At 45.8% G+C, this 12,854-nt stretch overlaps 1 protein-coding gene across 1 annotated transcript in view; it reads right to left on the reverse strand.

Annotated features, from left to right (window-relative positions):
* LOC133136753 (potassium voltage-gated channel subfamily H member 6-like) overlaps window positions 1–12,405 on the reverse strand; it is a 163,503-nt gene extending 151,098 nt beyond the window's left edge. The window contains exons 1-2 of the mRNA XM_061254469.1: window positions 12,329–12,405; window positions 1,436–1,666 (exon numbers count right to left, since the gene is read on the reverse strand). Coding sequence (XP_061110453.1) covers window positions 1,436–1,666; window positions 12,329–12,404 — 307 coding nt within the window. The 5' untranslated portion in view covers window position 12,405. The remainder of the gene's footprint in view (window positions 1–1,435; window positions 1,667–12,328) is intronic.
* Between the last annotated feature and the right edge of the window lie 449 nt (window positions 12,406–12,854).

The following is a 12,854-nucleotide window of genomic DNA, read 5'->3' on the forward strand; positions in this document are numbered from 1 at the left end:
GGTTTATAAACAGAGCGTTCTCACAGTACCCAGGCTGGGGTTTATAAACAGAGTGTTCTCACAGTAGCCAGGCTGGGGTTTATAAACACAGTAGCCAGGCTGGGGGTTTATAAACAGAGCGTTCTCACAGTACCCAGGCTGGGGGTTTATAAACAGAGTGTTCTCACAGTAGCCAGGCTGGGGGTTTATAAACAGAGCGTTCTCACAGTAGCCAGGCTGGGGTTTATAAACGCAGTAGCCAGGCTGGGGTTTATAAACAGAGCGTTCTCACAGTACCCAGGCTGGGGTTTATAAACAGAGTGTTCTCACAGTAGCCAGGCTGGGGTTTATAAACAGAGTGTTCTCACAGTACCCAGGCTGGGGTTTATAAACAGAGTGTTCTCACAGTACCCAGGCTGGGGTTTATAAACGCAGTAGCCAGGCTGGGGTTTCTAAACGTAGTACCCAGGCTGGGGTTTCTAAACGTAGTACCCAGGCTGGGGTTTATAGACCGAGCGTTCTCACAGTAGCCAGGCTGGGGTTTATAAACAGAGTGTTCTCACAGTAGCCAGGCTGGGGTTTATAAACGCAGTAGCCAGGCTGGGGTTTATAAACAGAGTGTTCTCACAGTAGCCAGGCTGGGGGTTTATAAACAGAGCGTTCTCACAGTACCCAGGCTGGGGGTTTATAAACAGAGTGTTCTCACAGTACCCAGGCTGGGGTTTATAAACAGAGTGTTCTCACAGTACCCAGGCTGGGGTTTATAAACGCAGTAGCCAGGCTGGGGGTTTATAAACAGAGCGTTCTCACAGTACCCAGGCTGGGGGTTTATAAACAGAGTGTTCTCACAGTACCCAGGCTGGGGTTTATAAACAGAGTGTTCTCACAGTACCCAGGCTGGGGTTTATAAACGCAGTAGCCAGGCTGGGGTTTATAAACAGAGCGTTCTCTCAGTAGCCAGGCTGGGGGTTTATAAACAGAGTGTTCTCACAGTAGCCAGACTGGGGGTTTATAAACAGAGTGTTCTCACAGTACCCAGGCTGGGGTTTATAAACACAGTACCCAGGCTGGGGTTTCTAAACGTAGTACCCAGGCTGGGGTTTCTAAACGTAGTACCCAGGCTGGGGTTTATAGACCGAGCGTTCTCACAGTAGCCAGGCTGGGGTTTATAAATGCAGTAGCCAGGCTGGGGTTTATAAACGCAGTAGCCAGGCTGGGGGTTTATAGACCGAGCGTTCTCACAGTAGCCAGGCTGGGGTTTATAAACAGAGCGTTCTCACAGTAGCCAGGCTGGGGGTTTACAGACCAAGCGTTCTCATAGTAGCCAGGCTGGGGTTTATAAACAGAGTGTTCTCACAGTAGCCAGGCTGGGGGTTTACAGACCGAGCGTTCTCGCAGTAGCCAGGCTGGGGGTTTACAGACCGAGCGTTCTCGCAGTAGCCAGGCGCAGTCCTACCGTCCTTGCTGTAGAGGGCGATGTCCACCTTGCGCTCCTCGGAGCCCAGCAGGGCCTGAGCCATCTGCAGCACGGCGAGGCGCTTGGTGCGGGGCCCGTACAGGAAGCTGCAGGCGCAGGGCTTCTGCATCACCTCCGCCCGCGAGTAGCCACACATCCCGCAGAAGCCGTCATTGCAGAAGATGATGGCGCAGTTCTCCACGCGCGCGTTCGCGATGACGAACTTACGGTCTGTGGGGGGGGGGGAGAAGCGGTCAGTATCAGATCAGTGATGATGACGATGATGATGATGATTGACACCTGTCGTCCCCTTATTTATTTATTTATTCACCAGGGACAGTGCACATTATTCAACATTTTCAGTTTCTACAGCAATGTACATTACATTACGGGCATTTAGCAGGCGCTCTTATCCAGAGCAACGTACAACGAAGTGCAGATCGCACCCAGGGACAAGTGTGATGAGGACCCTAGAGGAGAGTACGGTTCCGAGTCCTAGCGTTACCACACAGATACAATTTGAACCCTTGAAGAATAAATCAACATGCAAATGTGCCAGAGTTAGCTAATGAGCTCATTTGCATCTGTAGCCCTTAACCTGCATGCTTTTGGACTGAGGAAACCCACACAGACACGGGGAGAACATGCAGACTCCACACAGACACGGGGAGAACATGCAGACTCCACACAGACACGGGGAGGACATGCACACTCCACACAGACATGGGGAGAACATGCAGACTCCACACAGACACGGGGAGAACATGCACACTCCACACAGACACGGGGAGAACATGCAAACTCCACACAGACACGGGGAGAACATGCACACTCCACACAGACACGGGGAGAACACACAGACTCCACACAGACACGGGGAGAACATGCACACTCCACACAGACACGGGGAGAACATGCACACTCCACACAGACACGGGGAGAACATGCAAACTCCACACAGACACGGGGAGAACATGCAAACTCCACACAGACACGGGGAGAACATGCAGACTCCACACAGACACGGGGAGAACATGCACACTCCACAGAGAAAGGCCCAGGCGGGGCTGAAACCCAGGACCTTCTTGTTGTGAGGCACAGCCCCCCCCCCCCCCCCCCCCCCGGCCCCCCCCACTGCACAGGTGGCAGCTGAATACTCTCAGTGATACGCTTATGGATTTGATGTTTCTAACTTGTGAAAGAATCTATGCACTTGTAAATTGCTTCTGCTAAAAGCGTCTGCTAAATGATCAAAAATGTAAATGTAAATAAAGGTGCAAAACGTGCCTAAAAAGGTACCTCAACGGTCACTGTACTTCTGAGAGTGTTACGCTAATGACAGATTTAATTTCCCTCCATTTTAATGACGGGGTTGCAGACCCTGCCCCCGGAGAGAACAGACTCTCCTTTAATCTTCGTTTGGCACTCAACAGATCAATCAGAGAGATGGAGAACAGCGTATCTCACTTAAACTGCGTGTCTGCGTCGGGTCGCGATTCCACGGTGAAAACCAGCAGACCCCGCAGCTCCCGACTGGGAGCGCAGCGCACCACCCTGCTTTAACGTCTCAGCACGTGAAGCCATGAAGCAGGCCTGCAGGACTGGGCTCTCAAGAGGAAACAATCCAAAAAAAACCCAACAAGCCATCCCAGGGGAAAGTGAGATTCAATCAACTAAAAATCCCAACCGCTCCAAAAATAATCTGGTGATGGATGACTACAAAGTGTGAGAGTTTCAAAGTGTTTCTTCGCTCCGCTGTTTTGATTAACCCCCCTGGGTCGTGTTATTGTGCTCTGCTGCCTGAGATGTTTTCGGTTGTTTAATTAATCGTAAGACTCTCGCGACAACTTGGGGTGATTTCCACTGAATTCAGGGCTGAATTCAGGGCTTTAACGCAGAGCCTTATACAAACGATGTTCGGCTTCATAAGGCTTCACAGCAAGTTCTCCTATGAGCTGTCCTTCATGGACAGAAAAAATATTTATTCCGCTATAGAGCTGCACATAGTGGTACTTAGCGGAATGGGCGTATTCGGGCCACTAGTAATAACGTTAGATTGGAAAAAGGGCCGTCATGTTCCTAAACGGCCCCAAACCCGCGCCATGCTTTAATATCTCATCTGACCAATCAGGCCTTTGGAGGCACATCAATTTCAGAAACCTAATGAGGGGTAAAAAAAAGGACAGCCCGTCTGGTCATCTGTTATAGAAAGAGGTGCAACAAAAACATATTACGCGAGGCAAAGGCACCAAGAGGCAAAGCCGAGTGGAAAGTCTCTGCGGGAAGGCTGCAGGGTCAGGGTTTCGCGATGAATCATTTTGAAATTTGTTTATTCAAATAACACGTCTATATATATATATATATATATATATATATATATATATATATATATATATATATATAAAGGATTCACATACTTGAGGCAAATTATTGCAATTTTAAGCACCGGATTTGCTGACACCCTCAATCTATCTTCCCTCATTACCGCGGGAGGTGCGTCCGCGATTTCCATTCCATTTTTGGAATACAATTTTCTGGAAACGTCGGCCATAAATCTGCACCAAGGACTCAGCCGGAGGGTGTGAGGCCGACGCGTCCGCGCAGGAGGAGCTCTTTCAGCCGGCGCTCACGCGGTTTCTCCCGCCGTCCTCACTCCGAGAGCTTATCAGGGATCCCGTCGTCGCTCCCGCGAATCCGGCCTCGTCTGCTTCGCCTCAAAGACCTTGTCCAGCTGCGCCCGCGGTCTCTGGTTAATTGGAGCTGTTTTGAAAAGTTTAGAAGCCGTTGGCAGGAATGCGTTTTCTTGTCTGTGTGTTTCTTTGTGTCTCTGGGTGCTTTTTTTTTTACAAATGCAGGCATTTCGTTTGAGCTGCCTTTTTTTAATGAAAGTTTTCTTAAACCTCCAGCCCGAAGTTTGAATAGGAAATTGAGGCAGTGGGAGGTAATTTATGAAACTTTTTATTTCAGAGAAAGTAGATCCATCACTCCCTCCACGAAGCAGTGCAGTTTTAATCATCTTCGTCCTAACGTAGGTGTTCCAGGCAATGAGGGAATTTAAATCGTTGTCTAAAACTTTATTTGATGATTATGAATGATAGCGCATGCTTCATCTCATTTTCCTCTAAACTTGTCCCTTGAATACGCGCACGCACACACACACACACACACACACACACACACACGCACACAGGCCAAGAAAACAATGGTTTTAGCCCATGTTTGGGTCCCAGTTCCAATTACATTACATTCATGCAGGGCGACATGGCTCAGGCAGTAAGAGCAGTTGTCTGGCAGTCGGAGGGTTGCTGGTTCGATCCCCCGCCCGGGCTGTGTCGAAGTGTCCCTGAGCAAGACACCTAACCCCCCAAATGCTCCTGACGAGCTGGTCGGGGCCTTGCATGGCAGCCAACCGTGTGTGTGTGTGTGTGTGTGTGTGTGTGTGTGTGTGTGTGTGTGTGAATGAGAAGCATCAATTGTACAGTGCTTTGGATAAAGGCGCTATATAAATGCCAACCATTTACCATTAATGGCATTTGGCAGATGCTCTTATCCAAAGAGACATCCAACAATTGTAAGTACATGTTCAGATTAAATACTGAAAAGAATGTTGGCTGCAAATTAATTCCCTGTACTTACATTAGATTTATTTTCAGTGTTCATTTTTTAGAAAGCACTTTAAATGCTCTGGATTCAATAATAATAATAATAATAATTTGTAAGACAAAGCACACTGTGGTAAATGAGAGTGAAGGAGGGTGATGACTTTGTGAGCTCAATATTCAACATTTTTACAAACATATTTTGACAAATTAGAGACAAACATGGCAGTGCAGAGTTTTCTGGTGAAGCCAGTGCTGTTGGTTTCCGTAGAAACAAAGAAAGGAAGCCGTGAATGCCAATGAGTTCAGAACAATTCTCAAATTGGGGAACAAAAAAAAAAAACCCATAAAATAGAGACTGATAAACTGGCGTTAATTCTGCAAACCAAGCTGTGCCCAAAGAGCCAATCGAACGAGAATCACAACAAAGTGAGACAGCTACACGTACTGGGATCCGTCGTCCCTGACGACTGCACATCCAGACACACTGTGATGCGCTTCCTGCTCTTGCGTCTCTGGGCGACGGGGGAGATATGGGCCGGTGATCTGGGCATGCGCACCGGCTCCTCTCGAGAGGCTTTCAAAGCGTATTGCTAGAGGCTGCGCGGACGGTATTTAATACTTGCATTAAAGCGTGAATTTAGCCTCGTCGGTAACCGTTGCAGTGCTTCTCCCGTTCCCAGGGCTGCGGTTAGCAGTCTCCTGCTACCTTCTGGACAACTACGCCAAAGGGTTCTTTGGCTCGTCTCCATACAGCAGGGATGGCCTGCTCTTAATGATTTAATTAGGCCAATTATTCACATCATCTGTCATTCATAGCCACATTCTGTGGCATAAGCAGCTGATTAATGTTCTTGTCTTGTAGCATTTTATTTTACTTTACGTCTAATTTACGGTTACATCCGTCATGGTGCCTATGGCTAATTAACTGATTGAGCCAGGTAACTGGTGCCAGCAAAATCCTGCATACACACCAGCCCTCCAGGACTGGAGCTGCCCATTCCTGCTATAATCCTGCATACACACCAGCCCTCCAGGACTGGAGCTGCCCATTCCTGCTATAATCCTGCATACACACCGGCCCTCCAGGACTGGAGCTGCCCATTCCTGCTATAATCCTGCATACACACCAGCCCTCCAGGACTGGAGCTGCCCATTCCTGCTATAATCCTGCATACACACCGGCCCTCCAGGACTGGAGCTGCCCATTCCTGCTATAATCCTGCATACACACCGGCCCTCCAGGACTGGAGTTGTCCATCCCAGCTATAATCCTGCATACACACCGGCCCTCCAGGACTGGAGTTGTCCATCCCAGCTATAATCCTGCATACACACCGGCCCTCCAGGACTGGAGTTGCCCATCCCTGCCTTAGAGGAACCTTTTTTAGTACTTTATTGGCATCTATCACAGGTGTGAAGTATGAAAGCTCCCAAAAACAGAACTGTTTTGTTTGACAAAGATGCCTTTACTATAGACTATATTTACTATAGGGTTCTTCTATGGAATCACAGGGTTCCTTTTGGAACCTTTTCTTCTCCGCGTGTACATGGGCTCTGGAACCTTCACAGTTCAGTGCATATACAGACAGGCCAGTGGCATAAACGTTCCATTAAAGCTTTGTTGCTGGCATACTCTTTACATTAGAAAAAAGGGTTCTTTGGGGAACCTTTTTAGTAATTTATGAAAAAAGTATGGAAGCTAGGCAGGGTTCCTCTATGGCAGGGGTGCACAGCAAGGGCCGATCCGCTTAAGATTAATTATTTAATATTTAATATTTAATATGTAATTAGCTACATAGTGACTTTATCAGACATTTGTATATGCACCAGCTACAGCTGCAGACTGTGTCCTAAAGATTTTACTGTGCTCAAGTACAGGAGTGAACTAATATAATTTCTAGAGCTGTCAGAAAAATAAATTAAGGTAATTGGTTGGAACAAAAACCAGCTTGCGGACTGCGCCCCTGCTCTAGGGGGATACAGAGGAACCTTCTGGAACCCTTTCTTTTCAGAGTGCACTGCATGACCCTTGTCAACTATTTTTCCTGAACGAGAAGCTGACAGAATCGGCTAATTCCAACCACGTTAGAAGCAGCCATGCACATAGTCCTAGCCTTCTATATTAATGGACGCAGTGTCTTAAAACCATTCAGCGAGGTGAATTTTTCTGCTTGAAAATGTTATTATGTCATTCACCGTAGCCTTTTTAAACACGAACGTGTGCATCTGGCCAACTAATGTCAATCCAGAACCATCCATCCATCCATCCATTGTCTGAACCCGCTTATCCTGAACAGGGTCGCAGGGGGGCTGGAGCCTATCCCAGCATACATTGGGTGAAAGGCAGGAATACACCCTGGACAGGTCGCCAGTCCATCACAGGGCACACACACCATTCACTCACACACTCATACCTGTGGGCAATTTAGACTCCCCAATCAGCCTAACCTGCATGTCTTTGGACTGTGGGAGGAAACCGGAGTACCCGGAGGAAACCCACGCAGACACGGGGAGAACATGCAAACTCCGCACAGAGAGGCCCCGGCCGACGGGGATTCGAACCCAGGACCTCCTTGCTGTGAGGCGGCAGTGCTACCCACTGCACCATCCGTGCCGCCCTAATCCAGAACCAGTCCAGCTAAAAATATTCCTGCGATTTTTACGCCATTGCATTGTAAAGGATTATTTTTGCGCATTTTTGTCGGGTCACAGACATGCCGAAAACATTTTCCTGCAAAAAAACTGGAACAGTTCTGTTTTTCCCGCAGCTTACAACCTTACACATTTTAAATAACACTTCTGTGTTTGTGATGCATTATATCCATAAGTGTTATGTCTTTTGTGTAAGGTGCACTTCTCTACACTTCCTGTAGAAAGCAACTTCACAATCAATGCTGTGAGAGAAAGGTTCACGCATTGAGATTCAGTCTCACAAAACCCTAATGAAGCCCGCCACTTCTCCAACTTCCTACTTCCACTCCACCTGTTTCATCAGGTACTTAACCCGTAATTTACTGCCCCTTCATCCATCCGTTATCTAACCCACTTGTTCCTGCTCAGGGTAAGTGGGGGGGGGGGGGGGGGTGCATGCAGGTCAGCTGAGGTGTTGCTGTTAGCAGTCAATTCAATAAACACATTTTTTTATTTATTTACATTTTTGTCATTTGGCAGACGCTTTTAATCAAAAGCGACTTACAAGTGCATAGGTTCTTCCACAAGTTAAAGCATCCATAACTCGTAAAATGCACATGAAGTGCTGTTCTAAACATACTGAACATGCTGTTCAACACACATCATAAGTGCAATTTTATTTTTTTATTTTTTTTATTTTTTGGGGGGTTAGACAAGAGGGATAGGGATATCGGAAAGGGGGCCCGCCTATTTAAACCGGCTTTTACACAGTGTATGTGTGGCGACCATCCTTGCACAAAAATGATCTGAATTCACCCACCGCGTAGAACAGCATTAGCGGTTTCCCCACTTGTCCTTTGTTTAACGACAGAGGAAGAGTGGGCTCTGATTGGTTGGCTGAGCAAGACGCCCACTGCGTCTGATTCACCAGGCCCTCATGCATACGTTACCTCAGGTCAAATCCCCACCAAACGCACCGTCAGACCTGGCCCATGGGAAGGCTAATGCGCAACGCTAATGTAGCTAATGTTCTGCACAGCCAGACCCACACACAAGGTGGGATAGTTGTCATGGGTCCTATCACTGTATCTGGCCTAAGTGTGGATGAAACAACTAACAACTCATTCTGGAACAAAAGGTACTACAAGGTACAAGCGGTAAGATTTTTGTGTTAAAACATTGTTACAAGACCATTGTGAATCCCTCCCTATCATTGAAAAAGGCTCACTGACACATTGACTCACCCTCCGCCTGTGTTCATAGTCCTTAAATTCAGCCAAAACATTGTATAGCTGTACAATAATTCAAGCTCATTGGTTGAAAATTGGTTCTAATTGCCACAGCCAATGGCGTTTCAACGTCAGCACGTTCACAGAGAAGGGGGAGGGATAAACAGTGTTGTGGTTTGAGGGTGTTTGTTGCTGCAATTCCTCTCTTGACCGTTAGAAGTCTGAAATGACCTATTGTACCTTTAAGGGCCCACGATCATAGTATGACAGTGCCAAAGCCCTGTCTGTGGGGCCTGTTTTAGGGCTGGTAAAGATGGGTGTATTCTGTGTCACGGTGGCTGTTTGTTTTGCGCAATGATCTGATATGGACAGAGAGGATGGAGTCAGTCCGTCTCCCGGCTAAAGTCTCCAGGGATCCTTCCCCAGAACCTGCTGCCCAAGTTGCCCAGGCAATCGCGTGTTTGTGTGCATGAGGCTACACTCAATATCCTCCTCGCCCTCGTGTTTGTGTGATCAGTGGTTTGTGTGTTCCTGTGGCGGGGGTGATAAAACAGGAGACCTGGTTAACCCTTTGAAGAGTACGTCGGTGGAATGTTTTTTTTTTTTTTTCAGGATTCTAAGTCGGCGTTCTAGAACTACATTGCTTTCAGTCACCAGTAGCGATTGTGACATCAGCGGTTAAGAACATTCTAATGACACGTTTGTGACCTCACACACATTGGGATCCAATGACTCAGGAGTGCCACAGAATTAACTAAATGAAGTAGGCAGCCACAGAGACCAGAACACTCTTCCCTGTTTCCAGAAAAAACCCCTGCCTGTGACATTCTGCCGATTCACCGCTCAATATCGGTCTGAATTTAATCTCTTCTTCTGTAACCACGGGGGACCGGTGATGGGTTTGGCCAGACTCCAAATCAAAGGCAGCCAATGAGAAATAAGTCGGGGTGGGACAAAGATCATCCATTTAAAGTGATGACTGTCTTTAACCTGTCACTGCGGCCACTGATCCAGAATCTCCAATGAGCTGACATTTACCAGTGAGCAATACTGTACTCAAGCACATTTCTACTGATTATGCTAAATTACTTGTTTTACAACCAGATAGGTTATGTTTGCAAATGGCATTCAAAACCACAAGATTGTTTGTTTTAACTAGAAAATATATATAATTTTGGTTCAAAGGAAGCACTGTATGTCTCTATGTTAATCAGCAGGTCTGCTAACCCTTTATGGTGTAAGATCACCATAAATCATTAAATGCGTGATTAGAATGTTCTTAGCTAAACATTCTAATGCAGATCTAACAATCACTGCTGGTAATTGAAAGCAATGGAGTTCCAGAACACCGACTTTAGAATTTTCTGGAATTTTGAAAAAACATTTAACAGCTACTCTTCAGAGGGACAATTATGTTAAAAGATAAAATAAGGTTGACAGTGCTTATTGAACAAAGGTTATCTCTCTACCTCGCCAGCACAACAGCTACCTTTTACACAAGTCCTTTACCGTTTTCCTGGACAGACACTGTAAGAAATATTAAATAAACCTGTCAGTTCACTTTAATCATTATTGTAGGCTACTTCTCTTTAAAGTCTGTGCACAAATTAGATCAGAATCTTTTTCAAAGCACCTGATAAAGCACCTGATAAAATGCCTTTCTCGGGAATTATGGTTTGCGAGGATGTTGTGTAAAGTAGATCAAAGTAGGATCACAATCAATGAAGGAGATCTGAGAAGCATCATTCTCGAACCCTGATTAATATTAATATATAACAACAACGATGCAGAACTAAGGAAAGACGTTGTGATGTATAGCCGGGATTTCTTATTATAATTCCCTTTCAAGACGAGCCAAGACCACGTCACCTCCACACTGGGGAGGCTTGTTAACGCTCTGATTTAATGGCTTCAGCGCGAGACATTTCCCACCCATTCACATAAATTTACCGAAATTAATGGGACACGCTCAAACGCCGCTATCATAATAAGATTCGATTCATAAAGTATTGAACATAAAAATCACACTGACAGTTGATCAGGGTGTACATAAGACACTGATCTATGCCCCACCAACAACCATTTAATGCTTTATCGAGACGTAGGATGTCGTCATACTTTTAGTAAATTGCCTTCGAACTTATAGGCCAACTTTGTAGCTAGGTTGATAAATGGAAGGCTAGAAATATATAAACATCTAATTCCTAAATGCCCCCCGACATATAGCTACAATGTCATGTGAAATGAAGGTTGATTTTAAGATGCAGCATAAAATAAATATTTGTTATTTGCTGTATTATGTAATTTTAGTTCAGTAGTTTAAAGGCCTACACCTGCTTTAGAAACTTTTTTTGCAGTATTTTATCTTAAGAGACACGGCGCTTCTTCTCATTAAGAGAAAGTACATTACGATCCAACAGACCTGTACATACCGTTATAAATCACTTGAATTAATTATAAGGCAGATTATGTCCAGAATAATTTGTTGGAGGGTTCGGAATGACTCTCCTACGCGTACTTTTCAGCACTAAGCGCTGTGGGAAGTTACAAAGACACGTGATCTCTCACGGTCTCATTAACTACGGGCAATCTCTTGCATGTAGCTAGTCATGACATTTAATTTTAATAAAATCGTTAACTAGCTTATGTTCACTAGGTTATAAAGACCTATTAGTGGGCTATGTTGCCATGCGCATGTCCACTGCGCGCTCCACACACAAGTGCGCGCTGTAGCCTGAAGCCTACCATTTTGGGGTATTTTATGAAGTATTTTCATGACAGGTTACATCAAATATAGTCTATTGGGTATGTGTTACAAAACTTTAAACAAGGATGCTTAAAATGCCAAATAACATTTTGCATGAAAGGAGAACACATGTAACATCACATGTAGTTGCATCATTTAGTTTTTTGAGTAAACGTTCAGATTGTAACTGGACTGATGATAGCCTAGGAGTTACAATCGTTTAATTCGAACAGTTGATTTCATTCGTACTGTAGGTCTACTTGTTGTATCTAAAGGCAGTATATGGTCATCTATATCTCAGCGATAATTGTATTTATAATCGTCGAGAATATTCGATTCCTGACATCCGAATTCTGACAATCTCAGTTATGAAGTGCACCCAACAATTTCACTGCCACCATGCGGGAGCGGGGGAGGTCATGGTTCTAACAAACACCGAACATAGGCTTTCTTCTGGCGCACTCCTAAAATAAACAGGGTTCAAACTGGTCACATACAGTCGCTGACATACGTACGCGTAAATGTCAAATCGAGGATTGCTCCATTTAACAGAAAATGTGTAGCGTACAAGGTGATATTTGGGAAACGTGCCTACAATGAAACATACGACCGCCTAGCATAGACGCTACTAATAATAAACATTTCAAATACAGTGAAATTATAGGAAGGGAATTTAAAGACTCACTCTGGCCTTCGAATTTCCGAATGATTGTGTCCAAGAATGTGTTCTGCGGTGCCACGTGCCCGCGTCTGACCGGCATCCTGACTGGCTCCCCAAAGAGTTTGAAGACTTTTTGTGGCCAAGGTGTCCGTTACGACGCGTGACACCTCCGCGTGTTATCGCGCTCTGGGTTGAATGCTGTAATCCACTTCAAAACTTCTACCATTTAAGTATTCTGTCCGAGACTGAGCTGAGCCGACCACCACTTATCGACGCGAAGCGGGGTCGCGATAGTTCTCACTTTCCTGGGTACCAGCCGACTCGCATTTGTCCCGTTTTTACGTCATCTCATGGAAGAGAAGCAACTCCCGATTCTCGTCTGTTTACGCTGACATGCGCTCGGTTATTCCATGGTTTGTCGTTCATGATCGTGTGGTTTAGCTATTGTGTTCGCATTCTCCCCATCGCATCGCCTCTTCGCCGCTGTTTTGTGATCTGTATTCCCTTCTCGATATGAGACCGAAAGTGTACTGGAGTCGATTAATGTCCC

This window comes from Conger conger, chromosome 9 (genome assembly GCF_963514075.1).
Source record: "Conger conger chromosome 9, fConCon1.1, whole genome shotgun sequence".
NCBI lineage: Eukaryota > Metazoa > Chordata > Actinopteri > Anguilliformes > Congridae > Conger > Conger conger.